We start from the raw sequence: 24,097 nt of genomic DNA on the forward strand, positions 1-24,097 counted from the left end.
TGCAGGCAAGACCAGAGGGGAAGAGGTGGAGGGCGAAGAGAAGCCAGCCAGGAGTTAGCCAGTACTGTAAATATTACAGATGACATCATTGTTTCAAAGAGATGTGTCCCTCCATTCCCCAGAGCTGTAGGCATGCATATTTGGGAGGCGACAGGAGTAGGGTTGCTGGAAGGGGATGAATAAGTGGAAGCTGCGTGTCCATAAGCCAGAGAGAAACCCAGACAGTAGAAAATCGAGGTGACAGCCAGCTAGCCAGACAAGAAGCCACTTCGGCTGGAGGGTGTTTGCGCTGCGCTGGGCTCCTCCCCCTCTTCTCAGCGCGCCAGCCCTGGGAGGGGCACGTGGGTTTAGGGGTGGGGAATGTGTGTCCAAGGGGGAGGGTCCGTAGCTACCAAGGCGGCCGAGTGCTGCCTGCGCATGTCAAGGCTAGCAACACATTCAGCCACGGGGTGGCCCTGGAGAGGGACGGTTTTGACCACCTAATCGTCCAGCATCGGGGCTTCGCAAGATCCAGGAACGCGCCCCACGGAAAGGGGTCCCTCGGTCTACCCATCCTCCACCTCTGAGATCACCCACCCCACCGGAGGTCCCACCTCTTTCCACCCCTGAAGGACCTCCTGTGAGCCCGGGACCCTGTGTACAGGACTGAAGTGGAACAAATTCTGTAGCCCAGACGACGGCTGGAGTGGGGACACGCCCAACTGAAGAAGCCTGCCCCGCCGTAGAAGCCCGAGATCCTGAGTCTCGGTGGATTGAAGTCGTTGTCCCTGGGGGAGGCAAGAGGTGAATCAACACTGACTCCTTCCACAGGCCAGCATCCCCGCGCCGGCTGCGAGACTCCCTTCCCAGTCCACTTTGCTTTGGTTGCAAGAAACCGAGGAGAGATTGGGATTCCACGTTTGGGGTGGGCGGGAAGGCTACTGTCCGTGGTGCTGAGCCAAGCCCGGAGACTTAGTCTAGCGAGAGAGGCAGGTGGCCTGAGCTGACACCTACACTCCAGATCCCGCAGAACCCCTAGGAAGGGAACTTGACCTTTTCTTCCTCCTCCCACTCAGAAGGTCTGCTCCCTTAGGGGCAGTTAATCCCTGAAGGTTTCCTCGAAAGAATCAGAGGGTTCAGTCCTTGACAGAGATTCTCTCTGTTCAGCTTCAGAAATCGCTTACGGTGGAAAAGATGCCTGCCTTCAACAGATTGCTTCCCCTAGCTTCTCTAGTGCTCATCTACTGGGGTAAGTACAGCACCCTGCACTGCAATGTGCAAATAGCAGGCATCGAGCTAGCAATAATAACACTTAAGTGATGTCGCTGGTGACAAGGAGCTTGCTTGGCTTCTCTCTGTGCATGTTTGCCAGACATGGAGATCCACATGTGCCCCCAGAGACCTGGCTTTGGAGTTTTGCAAAGGCACCTCTCCACTCCCTGTGGCTTGATTCCCCCCCCCTCCCACAACCGTCTTTAGTGCTTCTCTGACTCCTTCCTTTCTTAATTATTTTTATTTTGCCCCTCGCTTTCCCCTTTGCTAACAGGAATGTATCAGTTCGTTATTTTAAAATCTTGCTTGCAATTGAAGTGAAGAGTCGGTTCTGAAATTTTCAATGATTTGGGGGCGGGGGAGGCTCATTTCTCTCTATGGTATTTAAAAAGAACACAAAACCTGGATGCATGAATTTTGAGAGAGAAAAACTATAGCTCATCCATCGTTTAAATTTTAACTAGGAATGGATGGAACAGCAGCTCCAGCCATTTGCTGGTGTGCATTAACAGACAAATGGGAAGTGAATTTAGTTTACAGGAACCCTGGGAGCTGAGGGGCTTTGATATTTGGTGAGCTGGTTTTATTGGTTTTTTTTTTCCCTAGAGTTTTGTTGTTTTGGATTTTTCTCTTGGTTGTCAGGTGTGAGAGACTCAGATGACATTGCCCCTCCAAATAAGGGACTTGTGACAATAATGCGGGGCTAAACAGCTTCAGGCATAGCTGAGAATAGGATACCTGCGTGTGTGCTAAGGGAAGTGGGCATCTGAGTGCTAATACATGAGTGTGTGATACACACAGCATTTTTACTGTATGTTAATGTACGCCTCTGTTTATAAGTGCGTGCACCAGCATGCATCTGAGCATGTCAGTATAAGTATCTGAATGGACTAGTGAGATAACAGTAGGTGTGCATGTGTGCATGTGTGCATGTGTGTGTGTGTGTGTGTGTGTGTGTGTGTGTGTGTGTTCATGTCTTTGACTTTGCCTTTGGATCAAGCCTAGGTGCTCTTCAGTTGATAAGTCGGTTTACATTGGTTTAGCTGCCTTCCTCTGAATTTGAACCAACAAAATCAAAATGGGTTGTGCCCACCTCCCTTACATAAAGTAGTCTTGTGGGATTATGTCCCTGTGATGGGCTTGGCTCCCACTCTGCCTGTGTCGTGGCAGGCATTGCCTCTGTGCCTGAATATCACTTCGCCCAGCCTTGGATACTAACTGTAACTGCATGCATTATTTAGATTTTGCACGTGACCAGAAGAGGAGCCAAGTTTCCTGTTGAACAAAATGCCTAGTGAAACAAGGATGGGAAAGAAAAGGAAGAGACTGGGGCTGGGGATTTAGCTCAGTGGTAGAGCGCTTACCTAGGAAGCGCAAGGCCCTGGGTTCGGTCCCCAGCTCCGGAAAAAAAAGAACCAAAAAAAAAAAAAAAGAAAAGAAAGAAAAGGAAGAGACTGATGCTAACCCCGAGGGCAGACTCGCCCCAACCCATTCCCTCGAGCCCACACCAGACTTGGAGATGAAGCTGACATAAGCCAGCCACTGAAGCGAGTTCACCCAGTCTCGAAGACTGAGGTTGTTATTTGCTCCAGGGAAATGCTAAGGCTGTGGGGGCTTAAGAAAGGTTAGTCTTGCACGATAAGAGAAGGCGTGGGTGAGGCTCAAGTTGTAGAGAAGGGTCTGCGAAGCATTCTTCCAAACTAAATTCATAATGTTCCTTGCTGAAATCCAGAGGAAGGGGAGGGCAGTCTTGGCCTTTTTTTTTTTTTTTTTTTTTTTTTTTTTTTTTTTTTTTTGCCTAGGACCCACAAAGCTCTGTCTGTGTCTCAGTCCCACCTCAACTCTACGGCTTCATTCTTATCAGGCAACATCCTCAGAAGGCCTGATAAAGGTGAAGCTTGAAAGCTGTTACTGATCACATTGTACACACCTTTCAGCTGACAACCCAACCATAAGAGAATATTTACAGAATATTACTAGAATATGCAGAGGGCCCATACTTCCTCAAAAAAAAAAAATCTTTGGGCTGACTTCCTGTATGGGTCACATCTTTCCGTGCTCATTCCAAGATTTCGTAACCCAGACATTGGTTCACCAAAAGGGCTTCAGAATGCCTGGCTGTCTGTGTAGGGGAAAGAGCCTCGCTTGAAGTGCAATTTTATTTGTATATAATTCTAATATCTGTTGCTCCTTTTGGTCACTGTGATATGGCAGAGTGACATGAGTTATTTCCATTTTAGGCAGAAGGAGGTGAGGTCATGCAGGGCAGAGGACTTGATAGAGCGCTGCTATCTTTCTAGTCTTGGTCTTCCAGTGTCCCCTGTGAACACGTGTGATGTTGTGTGCAAGTGTCAGGTGGACATTAGTCCTGGAATTTTTCCTTCGATCTTCCCTCTCATCCCCCAACACCACCACCTTTCCTGAGGGTTCATCCAACTTTTAGCTCCCCGTGTCTCCTCTACTTTTGTTCTACAGGAGTCCATTATATTGGGAAGAGTTCGGCCCTTCCTGGCCTTCATTCCTCCAAGGCCCTGCTAATCTGATAGGCCAAACTGTTTCAGGATGTTAACATCTAAAAATAACTTTATTCGTAACCATGCCTTGTGCATTATTTGCAGTCTAATTAAAGCCTTCTTTATCTCACTGTGGAGGAAACATTCTAGGGAGAGCTCCAGACGGACAAAAGAAAAAAGAAAAATCTGAAAGGAGCGGGGGAGTTGGTTTTATTGGTTAGTCTGTAATCCTTAAGGCAATACCTTTTCCCTCATGGTTGTCTTCATCATTACTATAGAAATGAAAGTGCATTCATTCCAAGGTCAATGATGCAGCCTACAACATTCCAAGAGATTACAATTTATAGCCAGTGGTGTGGCTTAACCAGAGGGTGTCACAGACATAAAGGCAGCGGCATAGTAGAGAAACTGACTTCACTGTTGATGGAAGGAACAAGGGGGTCCTATAATAGAGTGCAAGCAAATGAGGTGGGGGAACTTTGTAGCCATTTTGTAATGGGCTCTTCCAGACTGCAGAAACAGAGTTCTCCTGTCTGGACATTGGACTTTGGCCAAGAGAAAGTTCACAGTGGACATGCTCTCCAGTGACACTCTGAAAAGAGCAGCCCAACTCCATACTCCACCACATGACACCCACCACCCTGACTGTGCAGTCTGTCTTCGCTCCTTCGCTACAAATAAGTGACAGTGAGCCTTCTCTGCAGTCCAGTCTCCGTGTTCATGAGAACACAGCCCCAACATCCTTAACATTGCTAACCCAGCTCTGCTATCCCTCAATCAAAAAGAACCTCTAATCTCACCACTGAACTGTTTTAGATTTTTAAAAATTATTTTGTATATATGTATGTGGTGTGTGTGTGTGTGTGTGTGTGTGTGTGTGTGTGTGTGTGTGTGTGTGTGTATGTATCTGTGTGGAGGCATACATGTGTTGGGGGTCCCCTAGAGGCCAGAGGTGGATGTTAGATTCCCCTGGAGCTGATGTTACAGATAAGTAGTAAGGTACTTGACATGGTTCCTGGGAACCAAATTCGGGTCTTTTGCAAGAATAGCAAGTGCTCTTAACCTCCAAACCAATTCTTCAGCTGCCTAAAAAAATAATAATTTATTTCTTTTGGAGGAGGGGGGAAAGTACATGCACCTGTGCACATATAGAAGTCAGAAGACAACGTGAGCAAGACGGTTCTTTCTAACATGTGGGCCCTTGGGGTTGAATTCAGGTGGTTCAGCTTGGCTACAAGTGGCTTTATCTGCTGAGCTATCTTGCTGGCCCTGTCCCAACCTCCTAATCATTCTTTCTGTTTTCACCTTTGAGTCTGCTTCACCTGCTAATTTATCCTCTCCTTGGCCTGCTGACCTTGCAACATAGCAGAAGTCAGATCATTCAACATTCAACTCTAAATCCTGCAAGGTTCCCTAGATAGTGCTGTGCAAAAGGCAAAGCTCTGACTGTGACCTATAAGACCTGCCATACCTGGCCCTGCCCTCCCTCCCTGTCTCATCTCTCTGTTCTTTTTGTTGGCTGATTTCCTACATATTGTCATTCCTCAAATATGACAGGCACACTTATTTGAACCCTAGAGTGGCTATTTTCTCTTGCTTGTCATGACTTCAACAAACATGCCTGGGGTGGCAGCTACTGTTCCTGCTGCTGCTGCTGCTGCTGCTGCCTCTCTTCTTCTTCTTCTTCTTCTTCTTCTTCTTCTTCTTCTTCTTCTTCTTCTTCTTCTTCTTCTTCTTCTTCTTCTTCTTCTTCTGCTGCTGCTGCTGCCGCCGCCGCCACCACCGCCGCCCCTGCCTCCTCCTCCTCCCCCTCCTCCTCCTCCTCCTCCCCCTCCTCCTCCTCCTCCTCCTCCTCCTTCTTCTTCTTCTCTCTCTCTCTCTCTCTCTCTCTCTCTCTCTCTCTCTCTCTCTCTCTCTCTCTCTCCTCTTTTTCTTTAGTGCTCCTCTCTTAATGAAGCTAGTCTTGTGGATATGTTCCCATTCCATTCCCTCCCCCCCCCTCCACTCCGCTCCTCTCCTCTCTTCCCTTTCTCTCTCCTCTACTGCCTTATTTTGTTCTGTAATCTACTTGTACCACCTCCATTGGAATTCAGACTTCAAGAAAGCTGGAAGGATTTCGTTTGGCTCTTGGTGCCTAGAACAGTGCGGCTACTCAATGGGTACTCAATACATTTGTAACATAAACAGAAGATGAATAACATTAGTAATGACAGTTATCCAAAGCAGAATCATGTAAAACAATCCACAGGCTTCTCGTGACCTATCTACTGGGTGTTTTATTTGAAAAAAAAAACATTTTATTGAATAAACTGAGTCTCAGACAAATTAGGTAGTTAGAAAAACACAGTCCTTAAGTTTCCAAATATCATCTTGCCTCTGTAATTGTAACTGTGCGTTCCTTGGGATTTTCCTTCCAAGCCCATGAGGCCATCCATCTTGAACTGCTTTTTCTTTGTTGCCTTTCATTAAATATGGACACCAAGGATCTATGTTATGGAGTTCCTGCTACACAAACCGTTACCCAGAAATATAACACTGCCTTTTTAGTTGCTTTGAAACCAAGTTTGTAATGTAGACTAGGAGTTTACCAGGTGCCCAAAGTGTTTCTAATCATTTCCCCCAAGATACAGACCCTTCTCCATTAAAAGGATGAAACCAATCTTCTGTAGACTGCTGGCTAAGGCTAGTCCATTTCCCTTGAAGGTTTAAAAACCAAGTTGTTGGCTTTTTTTTTCCACTTAGAACTTTTAAAAAAGTTTATAATGCCAACAAGGCTCACTCTAAATTCCAAGTTTAAAATGGAAATGGAATATGTTGATTTTTAATTGAAAGGTGGGTTGGGGATTTAGCTCAGTGGTAGAGCGCTTGTCTAGCAAGTGCAAAGCCCTGGGTTTGGTCCCCAGCTCTGAAAAAAAGAAAAGAAAAAAAAAAGAAAGGTGTTAGCTTTTGACTCAAAGCTGCAACAAAATAGCCTCCCTTGAAGCCTCTTCTCAGATGGGCAGGATGAAGTGAGCTAGCATTTACATATCAGTGTATATCATTTTACCTTGGAGCATCCATGTTGATCATTCGGTCATGAACAGGGCTATCAGAGGATCCTTCAAGGTCTCATACAAGGACCTGCTGGTGGTTGTTATACTTTTGAAGTTTCCAAAAAATTAAATATAAAATCTCTTATCAAATAGCTTTTTTTGTATTTATGGATAGCTGAAACATCTGAAAATAAATGTTATTTTTTAAGTTGTTATTTATTTTGAGACAAAGTCTAATCTAATTTAGGATGGCCTTAATGCAAGAAAAGCAAGGAAGACCCTGAACTTCTAATCCTCCTGCCTCAATATCCTGAGGGCTGGGGAGTTCAGGATGCAACACTACATCTGATTTTTCAATGCTGGAGCTTCAAGCACATCAGGCAAGCACTCTACCAGCTGAGCTCCAGCCCCAAACCAACATTCGTTATTAATTTGTGTACTGGATTACTGAACAAAGGTTTCTTCTCAGTAGCCCAGGCTGTCCTCAGAACTTGCAGCAATCCTGCCTTTTCTAAAGTTCGGTTTGAGGGCCCATGCCTGTAATCCCACTTCTCAGAGAGTGAATTTGAAATTGTGAGCTCAAGGTCAACCTGGGCTACATAGCAAGACCGAAAGAAAAAAACAGATGAACTGTGTTCAACTGATTTTTGTAACTTTTAAAATTGAGTATAATTGCATTTCTTTTCCATCTGCCAGGCTGAAATGTTTGAAGACAAGCCTGTTCTGTGTCCAAGTTCAGCATCCCATGCTCCCCGCATTGCTCCAGGTCTTGTGGTCTGGTCCTCTCAGCCACCTTGGGTGTGTACTCACTGAACAGCTTTTTTTTTTGTTAAATGCAATATGCCATCCAGATTTGTTCCGAACAATTGCAGAATTCCTCCTCCTTCCTTCTGCACACTGTACATCTGTGAATGCATCCCACATTTGTTCTTGTTTGGTTGGCATCAATTTCCTGCTTTTGGTTCATTCTGAATTTGCAATCTGACATGGTCACCTATAATCCTTGGACTTGGGAGTTTCTAGAGGGCAGAAACCCAAAGTCCAAACCTCCATGTGGTGTACAATGTGTCTGATCATCTGATTCCTCTGGAGTTTGAATTTTGTCTCTCTCCTGTGCACAAAGCTTGCTCCAGCCTAAATGATCAGTTTACCATACTCCCATTGGTGCTGCGCCATCCTCCATGGGTCCTCAAACACAGATCTCATTCCGTCTCCCCTTTAGAGCATTAGAGCACTTGACATATTATCCCACAGGGCACTCACAGATCTTTCCAACATGAATCTTTTTTGCCTTTCTGTCTCATGTCCCACCAGCCCTTTCTTCCTTTCTCCCCAACCCAAGCACAAGTAACTAACTACCTCTCTGGGAGAACTGGGCGCCTTACTAACATGAGCCTTTGTGTGTTCTGGTTGAACCACCAAAGAAATGTATTATCTGCCAGGTTATATACGCACCGAGAGCATGGCTAGTGTTTTGTTCATCCTAGGATCTCTATTTGTCTTAGTTAGAGTTTTACTGCTGTGAACAGACACCATGACCAAGGCAACTCTTATAAGAACAACATTTAATTGGGACTGGCTTACAGGTTCAGAGGTTCAGGCCATTATCGTCAAACCAAGAGTATGGCAGCATCCAGGCAGGCATGGTGCAGGCAGAGCTGAGAGTTCTACATCTTCATCTGAAGGCAGCTAGTGGAAGACTGGTTTCCAGGCAACTAAGATGAGAGTTGTAAAGCTCAAGCCCACAGAGACACACCTACTCCAACAAGGCCACACCTACTTCAACAAGACCCCAGCTTCTAATAGTGCCACTCCCTGGGCCAAGCATATACAAACCATCACACTAGTCTAAGATCAGACCTGGCAAGGAATGGATTTCCATGTCTGCTGGGTGAGTGTTCCTATGGGTGGACAGTTGATGGATGGAACATGTATGTCTCCCAATAGACTCCAAGGCTTTTGAGTCAGGCTCGAGTCTATCCTGTGCTGCATCCTCATGGCTTCCAAATACTTCCAGTCAATGTCGGAGGACCCGCCTCTGCACCATCTTGTTCTAGGCCCATCCTGATCATGCATACTCAGGAAGCCCAAGTGACAGGTGCACACAGGAATCTCGCTACTTTCAAGAGTGTCTCACGATTTTTTTTTCCTTCTCTGTCTTTCCTCCCTCCCTCCTCATTCCCCAATGCCTACTCTTGCTGTCCCCTTCTTGTCACCCCTCCTCTCTCCAGTCAGAGTCTGCTTCCCTGTGTGTGTGGAAGTACCCTCGGAGACAGAAGCGGTGCAGGGTAATCCCATGAAGCTGAGGTGCATCTCCTGCATGAAGAGGGAGGAGGTGGAGGCCACCACTGTGGTGGAGTGGTTCTACAGGCCTGAGGGCGGTAAAGATTTCCTTGTATGTCAGACTGCTGCCTCTGGCCTTTCTTTTGCTGACCTATGCTGCTGTGTGCCCAGTTCCTAACAGTCTGGGAGATGATGCCCTGACCTGCATTCATTCCTCTCCCGAACCCTGACATCTTCTCAACAGATAACTGACAGCCATTTATTAACCCAGGGTCTTTGCAAGGTAGGCTACTTAGCTAGCTATGAGCAGCCCTGGTTACAAGCCAGACGTGGTTGTAAGAGGTAAACATACTGAGAGAACCTGTGTGGGCTAGTCAACCTGCTAGACCTTTTACAGGTATGTTCATCTTCTGCACAGTACTGTGAAATGGATCTAATGAAATTGAAAGAACACAAGGCAGCTTTATGAAAAGTAGCACAGGTGAGTTCTTCCAACTCTCACAGTCCCAATGAAGGAGGAGCAACTGGGGTGACCAAAGCTTGTATCAACTGCTGTGCCCAGGACAGTCACCCCTGTAAATAGGTGTTTGCTTGTTTTTGCCTTGCTCTGCATCCCAGGTGGCCATGCGCCACTCTCCCCACGAGGAACATCAATCTTCTCCCAATGATCTAGACACCATGCTTGACAGGAGAAGCCTTGTATGCTCTGTGCCAGGGTTGGGGTCAGGGTCAGGGTCAGGGTCAGGGTCAGTTCTGGTTTGGGACAGTGCTCATAAGGCTGTGACTCATTTAAGTCATTGTCAGTACTTTCACTGACTCTGGAGCCAGGCCATCGAGTTCCATTCTTTTCTCCACAGTACTTAGCTACATGCCCTTGGTCATATTTAACCTCTTGATGCATCCAATTATTTTTTTTCCTTTTAAGTGGGAATAAGAATGAAAATTTCATTATGGGGTTGTTACCAAGAGTCATGAGCTTTAATTTTCAATGCACTTAAAATAGTCATTGAAATATGATGTGTTTGTTAGAAAAACCGAAACTCAAAAGAGTAACATTAAATTGGCAAAACAGTTTAGACATACATACATACATACATACATACATACATACATACATACATACATACGCATTTAGATTTTCACATGATGGTCTGACAGCAGATGCAAGGCTCTTTATACTGATTTTTCTTATTCTTCTGGGTCTCTTCCATAATATTTAATGGAGACAACATGGTGGAACTGACTTTCTTTGTTTTCTTTTTTGTTTGTTTTCTTTCTTTCCCTCTAGGTGGATTCATTTCTCATTCTAGGTTCTACATGGCACTTGTATCTAAGTTGGTTCCTATCTGGTGCCAAGACAAGGGCCAACAATGACTTCTTAGAGTCTTAGAGTCACATACCAGGGAAGGTACAATTCAGATTAATGCTCACTTTCTAGGAAGCCAGAGGTCAGATGTGAAGGACCCTTGCGGTTTAGGCCTGCACACCTGCTATCAGCATTCACTTCTTCCGCACTGTTCCAACCAGATGACCCAACTGAGGGACTCAATTGTGGTTAATGTCTAAGAAATATGAATTAGAACTTCAGTCACCATCCATTGCTAGTGGAGACCAGAAGAAAAAAGTGTTGTGTCAGAGAGTATATGAGAGGAAAGTTGAAAGGGCCTGACTTTGGTTCTAATTCTACCCAAAGCAAAAGCTCTGTGTGTATCTCTTGTTGTTGAGTTCTCTGCAAACTGGGCATCCTTCAGCATCATGGATTCCCACCTTGACCTGGCCAGGTTACACCACAATCATCAAAGTTCAGGGCTGTCAGGTATCTTCCCTGCTAACACAGTTGCCTTGTTGATCTCTATGTCCTTCTCCCTCACCCTCATCCAATATTTCACCATCCTTCTTTATCCCTTTTCTGTCTCCAACCTTTTGTTTTCCTCTTCCTGGTCTCCTTTACGTCTTCATTCTCTCCCATGGCTTCCTCCGTGCCTCTTATCCCACCCACATGCTCTGGGTCTTCTGCTAACATTGTCCCCTAGCTTTCCTGCCCACGGTAACATCTTCCACCTTGTCCCTCCCGACTCTCTTGCCACAATATGCTTCTGCCTCTGTCTCTCTCTCTCTCTCTCTGCAGATATATGAGTATCGGAATGGCCACCAGGAAGTGGAGAGCCCCTTCCAAGGCCGTCTGCAGTGGAATGGGAGCAAAGACCTGCAGGACGTATCCATCACTGTACTCAATGTCACTTTGAATGACTCTGGCCTCTACACATGCAATGTGTCCAGGGAGTTCGAATTCGAGGCACACAGGCCTTTTGTGAAGACCACGAGACTGATACCTTTGCGAGTCACTGAAGAGGGTAAGCCTGAGGCCTGTCGTCTCTTTAGAGGGCAGGGTGGTGGACAGTGGCTTTCCATACATGTGATCCTTAGAGAAGACACAAGCCCATGCATGTGGACTTGCCTTCCTACATGGCCCACTTCCTACAACATGCCCCCCCCAGAATCCCTTGCTGCATCTCCCCTCAAAGGAGACAGGCCAAAACATGATGTTGGGATGACTTTTCTGGTCCCCTAGAAGAAAAGTACATCCTCCACAAGGCCTATAGCCAATGATTCCAATCTGCGTTTTTCCTCTGGCCAGCGTTGAATCCCTAATTTGTATTTAGAAATCATCTCTTCTGCTCTTTTGAGCCACATTCTATCTCCAGACAAGCTGCTTTCAAAATGTAATGAGCCTCAAGCCTTCTCGGGGTTTTTAAAATTTTAAATTTGCATGTATTTACACTGTGTGTGTGTGTGTGTGTGTGTGTGTGTGTGTGTGTGTGTGTGTGTATCTGTGTCCCTGTCCGTCTATATGCACACATGCATGCTGTGGCATGTGTGTTGCTCAGAGGACAACTCATAGGAGTTGGTTCTTTCTGTCTCCTGTGTGGGTAACAGGTTGAACTCAATGCATCAGACTTGGTGACAGGTGTCTTAACTGGAGACCCATCTTGCTGTCCCTTTCCCATCTGTAGTATCTCTACCTGTGTCTGTCATCAGCCAGGAGTGGGGACAAGTTGAAAGCTCCCTAGTCTTTAAAGTCTCCAGACTCTCTCAGTTCATCGTTGGCAAGAGGGAAATATTCTCAAAAACCTAATGTGTGTATTTCCCTCCTGATCTGAGTCCAGAATCATGGGGGATACTCGCAAACTACTTCTATGCTATGTTAGGAGACAAAGCAGTGTGGGCCTCTTCCCAAGTCAGAGTGTGAACTCTGCCCTTCCTGTGTCTCTCCATACCACCATGCCATCCTCAGACCCTCCCAGATGGTTATATTTCCAGCGTACTCTTCAGGCTGGCAAGCAGGCAGTGGTCAGGGAAGGGGGAGTGGTAACCTCTAGGCCACTGGCTGATTTTTTTTTTTTTTTTTTTTTTACGTATCATTGTTATAAAATCCAGGAAGTGACAGTGTCTGGGTCTTGAAACACTTACTTAAGTGGAATTCTCAAAGCGTAGAAGGCTCAGGCCCCCTGAAGGAAAATGTGTTGATCCACTTCCCTGAGTGCTTGTGTCCCCTGGTAAAGAAGCGGCAGTGGGGGGTGGCATGGGGTGTTGACCAGGAAGCTCTCTGAGGTATAAATCCATTCAAAGATTCCATTACCATCATTTGTTTATGCACCTGCTCCTCCTTGGGGAAGGGAGCCTGGTGCTATCTTGTGTTCACCACCAGAAACTTGTTGTCTGCTGCCTACCCAACCATAGGCAGATGCCTGTATGTCTCTTCCCCCTGCTCTCTCAGGGTTTGGCCTCCAGAGATGCTGAGGACACAGTCAGTGGGGAAGTATAGCGTCTCTGAGCTAGTCCGTCTGCTTGGCACTAGAGCAGTCCTCAAGTAAGAAGAGAGGAGAAAACAAGTTCATAATTAGAATAACAGAGCTTCAAGGATGGAAAGGTTTGAAAGGAGTTTGCCTCCATACCACCCTCTCAGGTGTGACTTCATAGCTTGAGGTCTCTGATGTGTTCATATGATTCCCCTGGGGCACGTGGAGGATGTAGGTGTGGTGAGTGTTCTCCAAGGAGCTAAGGGCTTGCTTAGGAACATGTAATGGGCACAACAAGCAGAGCCAGCATCCAGATCTTTCCAGTTACCCTTCCCCATTGCGTCTTTTCCTTCCACCCCGCCCCCACCCTAAGGTTTTTCAGGTGTTTTGTTTGTTTTTGTTTTTGTTTTTTTGCTTTTAGTCTGTCATATCTTGGCAGTCACCCTCACCCCCACCCCATGTCACTTAAAAGCACACGTGACAGATATGTGTTTGTCCCACTCCTAGGGCCCCAGGGAATCTGCCTGGTTCTCCTTGTTCGATTTTCCCAGGCTTAGTCTCTCTGTTCTCATTCTAATACAGGAAGCAGTGGCCTCATCTCCTACAGGTGACAGAAATGTGGAAGGTACCTTCCTGTGACACCCTTAGAGCTATTGCACCAAAATCGAGACAGCAAACCTATCACACCCTTGCCAGGCCATAGCAAGCCCAGCAGACGACATGAGAGGCAATGTTTTCAATGTTTCTGTGCTTCCGGTCCCTTAGGAGAAGGGAAGCTGAATACCTAAGTATCTGGAGACGAGACACAGGCTGGCACTTCAAAAATATATTCTCGCACAGTCAGTAGGAAAGAAGCACAGCGCACTTCCACCCAGGAGTGATTTCACCGGCTGGATGAAACTGCACACGGGTGTGACAAATGCTACACAGCATCCTAAAAGATGTTTCCCCTGCAGGGGCTTTTAGCAGAATCTAGGGCAATTCTCGGGAGACTGAACAGCAGGACAGGATACCAGAACACAGGTGCCCAGAGGTGGGACCTACAGTATAGGAAGAGGAGACAGACGGTGTAGATTTCTTGGATAGCCTCATAAGTTCTTTCTAGACTCAGTGCTTATCTGAGCTATACATAAAAACAGGCTTCAGGTTGGAGAGATGGCTCCATGGTTAGGAGCGCTGCCTGCTCTTCCAGAGGTCCTGAGTTCAATTCCTCTCAACCATGTAATGGCTCACCACCATCTATAATGGGATCTGATGCCCTCTTCCGTCAGGCAGGCACATATGCAAACAGAGCACTCATCTACATAAATAATAAATCTTTAGAAAAAAATGGAAAAGCAGGCTTCGTGGGTCTGTGGGACACATGTACTCTGAACCTCATTCTCCTCTTCGTAGCGGGAGAAGACTTCACCTCCGTGGTCTCGGAAATCATGATGTACATCCTCCTGGTCTTCCTCACCTTGTGGCTGTTTATTGAGATGATCTATTGCTACAGAAAGGTCTCTAAGGCCGAAGAGGCAGCACAGGAAAATGCGTAAGTCCAAAGATGCATAAGCGGTAACAGCTTACACCCTCGGTATGCATGTGCTCGCAGAGGTGAGGTGTTAGCAACCTGTAAACTTTGTCTGCATTCCTCTTAATAATCTATAAAGAATACATTATGATATCTATTTTATGAATACAAACAGTATATCTAGAAGAGTTTCTGTAAGTAGTAGACGGTCACAGTTACTATTGCTGTTGGGCAGGGATAACAAAAAGCAACTGGGCACAGGGAGGATTATTCACTTTCTGTATACTTCCACATCAATGTTTATCATCAAAGAAAGTCAGGGCAGGAACTCAAGGCAAGAATGCCGAAGAAGCAGGAGCCAAAGCAGAGGCCATAGATGAACTTCTTATTGGTTTGCAACTCATGGCTCACGTAGGATTGCCCTACCCAGAGGCACCAACCACCCACCGTGAGCTGGGCCTTCTCACATCAATCACTGGTCAGGAAAATGACCCACAGGCTTGCCCACAAGCCAACGGGGGTGGGGGGAGGGCATTTTTTTTCAATTGAGGTTCCTTTTTCCAGCTTCTGTTGAGTTGTCAAAGAAGTCTAGCACAGAAACAAATGGGAGATTTGAATTCAGGCCAGATGTCTCTTGGCCTGCATATTAAACCACTACAGAAAAGACCAGCAGCTGCCAAGGCAAACCCCATAAAGTTATGTATTATCATAACCAGTTCACAAATGTTGAGTTGAGGCTTGCTCACTGAAGACAAGCATGTTGATGTGTTGAATGGAGAAGCTAAGGACTGAACCCAGGCCTTCTATTCTCAACATCTGCACTCCTTCTGACATATTCACCTTTCTTCTCTCCCTGTATCCTGGAGTACCAGTGCCATTTATTAGCTAAAAAGTGCCACAAAACATACCTTTTCTTTTAAAACTAGGTAGAAACTAAATACCTCAAGCAGGCGATCTAATCCCCTAGTGTTTGCCCTCGGCTTTACCCATTTTTTCCAAAGACCCCTCACTTAAGAATGAGTGCCTGTGAGAAGTCCTGGAGTCTGTAAGGACAAGGGACTAAAAGCCCCATTGGCCTGTTGTTTGGGGAAAGAATGAGGACATATGAATAAAGTCCACAAACATCCAGCAATACTGTTGAGGCAGTACCTAAAATGCCTAGGCCATTATTGCCTAGAAAGTCTTGATAAAATTTAAAAATAACTCGTTCTGTGATACCCACAATCTCAGAGAAATAAGAATGACAGCCAATTATGTGTAAAGACAGTACTTTTGGCTGAGTGGAAGATACTGAGGCTTGGACACAGTGTACCTCCAACAGGGCTCACGCAAGAAACACAGTAGGAACTAGGACCCCCAGAACAATCAGAATCCCCAGCAAGCAACAAAGGGTGGACCAGACAACCACCAGCTTCGAGAAAAGCCAAGGAACTTCTCTCTGCTGGCCTGACTCCAAGAAGAACCAGAAAAGACTCTTGGGAATAAGCTTGCATCCACAGTATTTGGGATTTAAATAGATTCAACCCACATGATCAAGGAAACTTAAGATGAGAAATTCGAGTCAAAGCTACAAGAAATAAGAGGGGGAAAAAACATTCCAAAAGGGACCCACGCTCAGCCAAGGCCTCACAAGCCTCCCCCAGGCTAACTGTGGTTCAGCCTGCTTTCATAATCTCATCCCAACTAGAACTAACTAAGGAAAGCAATACAGCGGAGCAAAAGATGGCACAGGCAGCGTGATTAGGTCCCAGAGGACTCAAACACAAAGGTATAAAAGTAAAGCGTTTAGAAAATAGACCTTGTTTAAAACAATAAAAATGGGGCTGGGGTGCGTCTTCCCTGTAAAAGGCCCTGGGTTCAACTGGGGCACCTCACAAAGATGAACAAAAGAAAATACTTAGAGGAAAGAAGAGGAGGAAGAGAAAGAGGAGGAGGAGGAGGAGGAGGAAGAGGGGGAGGAGGAGGAGGAGGAGGGAGAGGAGGAGAGGAGGAAGAGGAGGAGGAGGAGGAGGAAGAGGAGGAGGAGGAAGAGGAAGAGGAGGAGGAAGAGGGGGAGGAGGAGAGGAGGAAGAGGAGGAGGAGGAGGAGGAAGAGGAGGAGGAGGAAGAGGAGGAGAGGAGGAAGAGGAGGAGGAGGAGGAGGAGGAGGAGGAGGAGGAGGAAGAGGAGGAGGAGGAGGAGGAAGAGGAGGAGGAGGAGGAGGAGGGGGAGGAAAAGACAGAGCCAAAGAGCAAAGGGCAATCAAAGTTGACAGAAAAAGTGTTTTTTTTTCCTGAAAAAAAATTAAAAAAAAAAAACAATCAACTACTCGATGCATTAATTCAGTGGAAGATTATGTATTGCTGACCAGAAGATAAATTTGAGAAAGTTGAGATATAGAAAAGGTGAGATGTAATGAGCAAAGAAACAGGAAGAGGGAATAAGGCGACCCACTATAGAATGATGTGGAAGCAATGTACGTTCAGCAGATAATTCCCTCAGAGGTTGGATTTTGATGTCTCCCCACGATAGAAACACAGGTTGCTCTCTTAGAGTGCTGAGCAGTCACTGTGAACCTAGGCCTGCAGCCAGCGGGAAGCACACTGTTGCTAAGGAAGCTTTGATGGTAAGTGAGACAGACATTGCCATCTTTTGCCAGGACCCCTAACTTAAGGGGTATCTTATGTCCTAAGTAGGGTGAACACATAAATCTATGCTGAAACACAAATTTCCTTTAAACAGATAAACTACTCAGTACTCCACATCACTACCATCTGAGAGGAAACTTTGGAAGAAATACTTACAGTATCAGAAACTTGACAGGGATGCCATCTCTCCTGGCTCCTGCTCAATACTATATTTGAAACCTTGGGCGAAACACTAAGAAATGTGTTCAGTTTCTTCTTCTGGCGCTGTGATAAAACACTCTGACAAAAGCAATGGACAAGGACACAAGTTTATTTGGCTCTCAGTTCCAGGGAAGTCACCATGGTGGGAGCTTGAGAGGATTGGGTTCCACAGTCAAGATCAGTCAGCAGTGAATGTATGCTTGCTCTGTTTTCTTTCCCCTTTTATACCCCAGGATCCCTGCTTAGGGAATGGTCCCATCCACAATTAAGATGTGTTAATGTAATTAAAACCATCCTCCACACGTTTAGAGGCCAACCTTAATCTACATGATCCCTCATGTATGTGCCCAGAGACTTGAACTCCTAGGCATCACAAATATAAAGGAAAGGATAAGATTTACAAAGGAGGAAAATATATTATTCATTACTTTCACCCAAAGTACCATATCTACATGAAATTTCCTTAGCAACCTAATTAAGAATATTGTATAAGGTCACCGAGGCAAGTCCAACTTCAGTCATGAATTACATGTTTCTTTCGGTCACAGAGACCACGTGTGCCATAGTGATCCCATAAAAATCACATATAACACACTCCTGTCACCCAGTGAAAGCATAGTCCGTGCACTTACACATTAGGTCACACAAGGACAAGATCATATGATAAAACATTTCTCAAAGTGTGTCTCTAGTGGAGAAGAAATTAACAGTTTCCAAAGAATTAGCTATGTCCCACCAACAAACGTAGAAGCACATTTAAATCCTTAAATTAGAAAAAAATCCATTAATTGCAATAAGGGCTGAGGAGATGGTACAATGGTCACAAGCACTTGCTGCTCATCCAGAAGACTCGGGTTCAATTCCCACCACCTACATGGTGGCTCATAACTATCTATAATCCCAGTTCCAGGGTATCTAATACCCTGTTCAGACCTCTATGGGCACTAAGAACACACATGATCCATACACACACACACACACACACACACACACACACACACATAAACATACATGCACACATGTGCACATGTGAAAAATTCATTATACATAAAAATAGATCTTTAAAAAAAATTAATTGCCACAGTAATGACTGTTCACCAGTACCTAGGAGTAAAGACAACAGCTTATGAAAGACTGCTAAGGAAAAAGTTACAGAACCTTACTTTAAAACATGAGGAAAAATGAAAGGATAAAGCATGAAGCTTCACTCTTCCAAGAAGTTCTTGCCCAAAATATTCTTCAAAGTCACTGAGATTCCAATATAAACCTCGACTGGATTTCTCAGGGGATGTGATAAACTCATCATAAAGGTCACGCAGGAGCCAAGAGGCCAACAATATTTTAAACCAAAGCATAGCTTGATTATTTTAGGTTTTTCAAAGCTACACAAGACTTCTGTCACAGCATTCCCCCAGGCTTTTCTGTTTACAAAACTCTAACAGGTAAGTACAGCTTGTGGATCAGAAAGTTTGCCTGCCACTGACCTATATCAGTTCAAAGCCAAAGCAGAATGTCTAGATGTCTGTGGTTTGATGTGTCTCATGAGCTATGATGACTGCTTATAAGGATATCGGAGAATTGCTTCTCTGTCTTTTGGCTAAGGTTGAGTGTAGAGCTAACAGAGAAAAGTTTATGATACTAAAATGAGATTACCCATCTCTCTACACACCAAAATAAAATGGGGGTAAAATTTAAAAGCAGAATGTAAAACTTATAAGTTGCAACAAAGTAGTAGAAAAAATTATATGTAAACAGAGAAAATCCTTTTCTTATAGTTGAACAAAATTTTATAGTTAAAACATCATGTTTTACAGAAAAAATTCTTAAATATCAAAAGTACAAATCAAAGATGGAAAAATAATTTTAACTATATTATATGTAAAACATCAACTATTCTTGATGAGAGGCTATAGGAAAACTTTATTAACAACAGATTAGGACAAATTTTCCAAATATGAGACAATAAAAAATTATTTTAGAAAAAAACCAAGAAAACAAATCATGAGATTACAGAAGTAGGAAACAAGACAGCTGACAAACATCTGGAGATGCTCAACTTCACCAGGAACTGGGAAGGTGAAAATTGAAGCAACTTTGAAATACAAATTCATACCTATTCGGTTTAGTCAAAATGTCAGTCTTCATCTTGAAGATGATAAGAATAGTCAGATCCTGCTGCTGGGGGTGTTCATATGCAATATGGGAAGGGATACCACTGTATCTGCTGAGGCTACTTGTACATTTGCCTTGGGAAGCCCAACCAGAAGGAAATACAGAGGCGTTCCATACACAGCCTTGTGCCTGGGTCATGCCTTTCCTACACACTCACCAATGACTTCTAAGGCACTGTCTCTTTTTCCCTCCCACACCCTCTGCAGGTCTGACTACCTTGCTATCCCTTCAGAGAACAAGGAGAACTCTGTGGTACCTGTGGAGGAATAATGTGGTGTGACTTGAGGTGATGTACAGGCATCTGGGAGGGTAAGGTGGATGTGGATGGCATGTCATACAAATGTTGTTTGCCATCTACAATAGAAGTGACTTTCTATTTGGTCTCTTCTGCATAGCCATCCTGTCCTTTGGGTACTTTAAGTTATTGGTCAAATCATGATGCCCTCCATTATGTCAAACCCTTCAGAAGCTGAATTACTTTGGCCTAGATATTGAGCAACCCAATTCACTTGCTCATGATAACAAAGGCAAAATAATTCTCTCATTCCCCTCTTTAGTGTATGTGTATTTGGGAATGGTTGCGCTGGACATTCTCAGTGAGTTCTTCTATTGTTGGTAGGTGATCTGAGTGCTGAGGGACTGGATATCCCCAGTTCAGTGATGCCAGCAATATCAGGAAGTGCCCCAGGTGTCCCAACACATCCATCTTTTCTATTCATCAACCACCAACCCAATGTGAGATTTTCACCTGACTTCCGAACTCTATCAGAACTCTACACATCTTTACCTTGCCTGAACCGAAGAGCCAACATCTATCTCTACACGGACTAAACCTCACTCTGTTCTTGCTTCCAACCAAGTAACTCCCAACTTAACTAGAGTTGTTCCCTATGTTCCAAATGATTTAGACAAGTACTGGAGAGTAGTATTACCTCTGCCCTGACTGTCTGTGACTGGGTCATTCTCCACTGCAGCAAAAGGATGGATATAAATCGGAAGAAAGCCCTGACTAGTTTGTCTTAAAGCCAAAGCGTGCCACGTACGTACTTTGATTCATTGAAGTCAGTTTTTCCTGCTTCTCAGAGCGCCAGAAAGCAGCATGCCCCTAATGCTTGCAGGGACATCATCTGTGTGCACTGGAACGCTTTCTGGAGCTCAGTGTTTGGAGGCTGTATCCCCATAATCCTGAAGACCTGGAGCAAACCCAGAACTTCCAGGAAGTCCCAAGGAAGGATCCAGGACAGTTTCAGTAGGTCTCGAAAATGATATAACACACTCCTGATATTGGAAACATGGATGAGTGACCTTTCTGGATTGAAACTCCTCAGTTCTTCATGTCTCAGTGTCTGTGGATCAGTATTAGTCCTCGTTTTACAGGAGGAAACTGAGACTCACACAAGGCTGAACAGGACATTTAGGGGATTAAACTGGGCCAGAGATGACTTTCCTGCCACCAACCTCACACTCCCTGGGATGAGAGGTATTTTTGAGGACTCTAACATTCAGCATGCCATTTGCCCAGCGGAAGCTGACTGCCACAGATCTGAGGAACTGGAAACCAGGTAAGAAAACACAGACGGCATGAGATAGACTTCAGGATTTCACACAAAGATTTGTGAATCTGAAGCATCCTCCAGGAGAGACGGCACCCGAGGGCAATATCTCTGTGATGAAAAATGGTTTTAGTCTGAAATGGACAGTCAACAGAGAGACAAAGATGGGCGTGTAGCTTCTAAATACCTCACCTGTAGATGTCACGTTTGGGTACTGGTGTTTGTAAAGTCCCCCACCTCTACCCTCATCCCCACCCAAGAGAACAGGGAACCAGTGACAAGATGCTTAGTCAATATCTCTTTTTAATGACTGTTCTAAATGCAATATTCTTTAGCCCCTCCAGATAGCAAGGGCAGAAGGCCTTATGATGTATAAAAAGGTAAAAGTGAGACTCCATAGGAGAAATGTCCTCACCTCTGGGGAGATCTGTAAGAAAGAACATTCTCCACCCCTACCTGGCTTTGTATGAAAAGCTCACCTTTCACTCCCAACATTTCCTTCTTGGTGGATGCCAGACATGCGCTTTGGGAACCCCATCCCACCCTACCTTTATCTAGCTTGTTTATACATGGTGGCTTATCTGGAATCACAATCGCATTTCCTTATAGGAGATCATGACTATAACCTACAAGGCACGGCACTCACCAGCCAATTAAAATCTTTGCCATCTCCATTTCTTCCCATAATTCCACTTAGAATCCTGGACTAGACATGTGTGACTCTGGAGCCTTTCCTGGTGTGCTATGGCTTACTAAAGGGCTTAGAAGAGTTCTCAAGGGCTATAATCATCCAGAAACCCCATTGTTTGTCTTGGTGCTGGGTATTTGCCCGGACTGATTCTCAATAATTTACTGAAGGTCAAACTAAGCTGAGTCTAGTTTTCCCCTTATCCCTGCCTAACAGCTGTGAACTTGGTTACTCAGTTGGTCCTGAGAGCATCTTGCCCTGTTGGCTTGGACGGTCAGCCAGGGGTTGTTACCGAGCCCCAATCCCTAAGCGCTTGCTATCTCAGGCTTTACTTTCAATCTGTTTACACATTATTCTTTGGTTTCTCCACCCTCGGTCAACCGCACACCCCAGCTATCTTTTGAGTTTCTGGGTTTGCTCTAGACATCGAAATAGAATTGCAAGTAGAAAGGGAACTTTCCAGAGCAAGATTATGCTGAGAACGACAGGGGTGAGGTTAAAAGGCGTTAGGGCTAAGGTGATAGCCCAGTGGGTAAAATGCTTGCCACCCAAGCGTGAGAGTCTCAGTGTGATCTCCAGAATCCATGTGAACAGACAGACATTGTGGCACACATTGGTCATCCCAGAGCTGGGGAGGCAGAGACAGGAAGATCTGAGCCTCACTAACCAGGCCACCTGGCCTAACTTACTTACTTGGCAAGCTCCAGGAGAGTGAGACGCTGTCTCAAAAAAAAAAAAAACACAAATAAAAAAACCAACAAAGGTGGATAGTGCCTGAGGAATGACACCCGAGGTTGACTTCTGGCCTCCACATATACATGTGCACAAGTTAAGGCCCATATTTATATTTACATAAAGATGCACGTGAGCAATACACACACATACACACACACCGAGAGAGAGAGAGAGAGAGAGAGAGAGAGAGAGAGAGAGAGAGAGAGAGAAAGCTTCCTCTCACTTGTTTTATAAACGAAAAAGCCCTGGTTCTGTGACTTCACCCAGTCACTGCAAATGTATGTGACCAGGACCTTGGAGTGCCTGCTTATCATTCTGACCATCCAATCCCATTGACTCAACGCTCTCTGTGTCAAGTACTAGGTTAGACTCTAGCTAGACCCCTTGGTCTTAGGCCTGTAGAAATGTGCACAGGCCCATGGTTCCAATAAAGTCTCTCTGTTCGTGTCAATAAAGTATCTCTGAAGACCACTTGCTCTGGGTTTGCTGTGCTTACAACCTGCGGCTGCTGCCCACTCGGGCTCCCACCTAGCTTGCAATCTGCCCTGCTGCCTGGAACTCAGGAAACAAACCTTCTAGAATAAAACCTCGAAAGTCTAAAGCTAGACGTGCTAGATGTGGGATCCAGCCTTTCGGTCCTTCCTTTTCTCCTCTACACAAGCACGGAAGGAAACAAGAGAAATGCATCCTTGTCCGGCATCACACACTTCCTAACCAGGTGGGGAGATGCTGGCAGCAGGAAAGGTCTAATGCAGGGAAGGCTCGGGTGACTTTCACTTTAGGGGGCTGTCTTCCAGTATCTAGCTTCCTAAAGGAGCCAAGATCCCCTAAAGGGAAAAGTATAACAAGAAAGAGTGAGGATTTAGTCTACCACAATTGTTGTGTATTTGGGGGGTGTGGGGGAGTCAAGGGTTTTCCAAATGTAGTCCTGGCTGTCCTGAAACTCACTCTGTATGCCAGGCTATCCTCAGACTCAGAGATCTACCTGCCTCTCAAGTGCTGGGTTTGAAGATGTGCACCACCACAGCTCCACCAGCTTAACACTGATTACGACTACAAATCGGACTGGAAAGACAGCTTCGTGGTTAAGGGTGCTTGTCACTCGGTCAGAAGACCCCGGTTTAGTTCCCAGGACCCATGTCACATGGGTCCCAACAACCTGTAACTCCAGCTCCAGTAGATCTGATACCCCCTTTTTGGCCAATGAAAGCACCTATATTCACAAGCACACAGGCATGAACATATACACATAATTTAAAATGTTTGAAATATTTAAAGATTAAAATTATTGGGTATAGCTCCAGCTACCACTTTAAGAAATGCACACACACACACACACACACACACACACACACACACACTTCTTTATAAAAGACTTTATCCCTAAACACTGAGATGACAGGAGGGATTATTATGTGCTCATGTATGACAGATAAAGTCCTCCCTCTCTAAGGCTCTTGAAACACCAAAGAATAAGAAGGCCATAGGAGCAGGAGGATGAAGAGTGCTGTTCGCTGTCCGGCCATTGATCATGATTACACAGAAGCTGTTTGAGACCTAAACAAGACTGGGCCTCTCATTCCACCATGGATAGGGTAGCAGCACATGAGGCTCTACTCCTCTACTAGGGAGAGGCATTTTATCGGTGATGGAGCCACTAAGACGTTGTTTATGCTTCAGTAAGGATAAACACCACGGTCATACTAGCGACCTAATTAAATCCAATTAAG

The 24,097-nt window shown here is 45.2% G+C and overlaps 1 protein-coding gene across 4 annotated transcripts; it reads left to right on the forward strand.

Annotated features, from left to right (window-relative positions):
- The first annotated feature begins 433 nt into the window (after positions 1-433).
- Scn3b (sodium voltage-gated channel beta subunit 3) lies at positions 434-22,838 on the forward strand. Of its 4 annotated transcripts, none has more exons than XM_087560461.1 (8): positions 435-783; positions 1,147-1,228; positions 7,493-7,594; positions 9,028-9,191; positions 11,208-11,433; positions 14,275-14,413; positions 19,598-19,700; positions 20,011-22,838. In XM_087560461.1, the coding sequence occupies exons 4-7, from the start codon at positions 9,093-9,095 to the stop codon at positions 19,659-19,661; spliced, it is 528 nt and encodes a 175-aa protein (XP_087416587.1). In that variant the 5' UTR covers positions 435-783; positions 1,147-1,228; positions 7,493-7,594; positions 9,028-9,092; the 3' UTR covers positions 19,662-19,700; positions 20,011-22,838.
- The last annotated feature ends 1,259 nt before the right edge of the window (positions 22,839-24,097 follow it).

This window comes from Rattus norvegicus, chromosome 8, assembly GCF_021556685.1.
Source record: "Rattus norvegicus strain SHRSP/BbbUtx chromosome 8, alternate assembly SHRSP_T2T, whole genome shotgun sequence".
NCBI lineage: Eukaryota > Metazoa > Chordata > Mammalia > Rodentia > Muridae > Rattus > Rattus norvegicus.

Excerpts from the sequence above, each read along its gene's own strand:
- Scn3b (XM_087560459.1), top strand. The coding sequence starts at position 1,174 with ATGCCTGCCTTCAACAGATTGCTTCCCCTAGCTTCTCTAGTGCTCATC. Across the intron at positions 1,229-9,027 it reads TCTAGTGCTCATCTACTGGG|TCAGAGTCTGCTTCCCTGTG; the intron begins GTAAGTACAGCA and ends TCCTCTCTCCAG. Across the intron at positions 11,434-14,274 it reads TTTGCGAGTCACTGAAGAGG|CGGGAGAAGACTTCACCTCC; the intron begins GTAAGCCTGAGG and ends TCCTCTTCGTAG.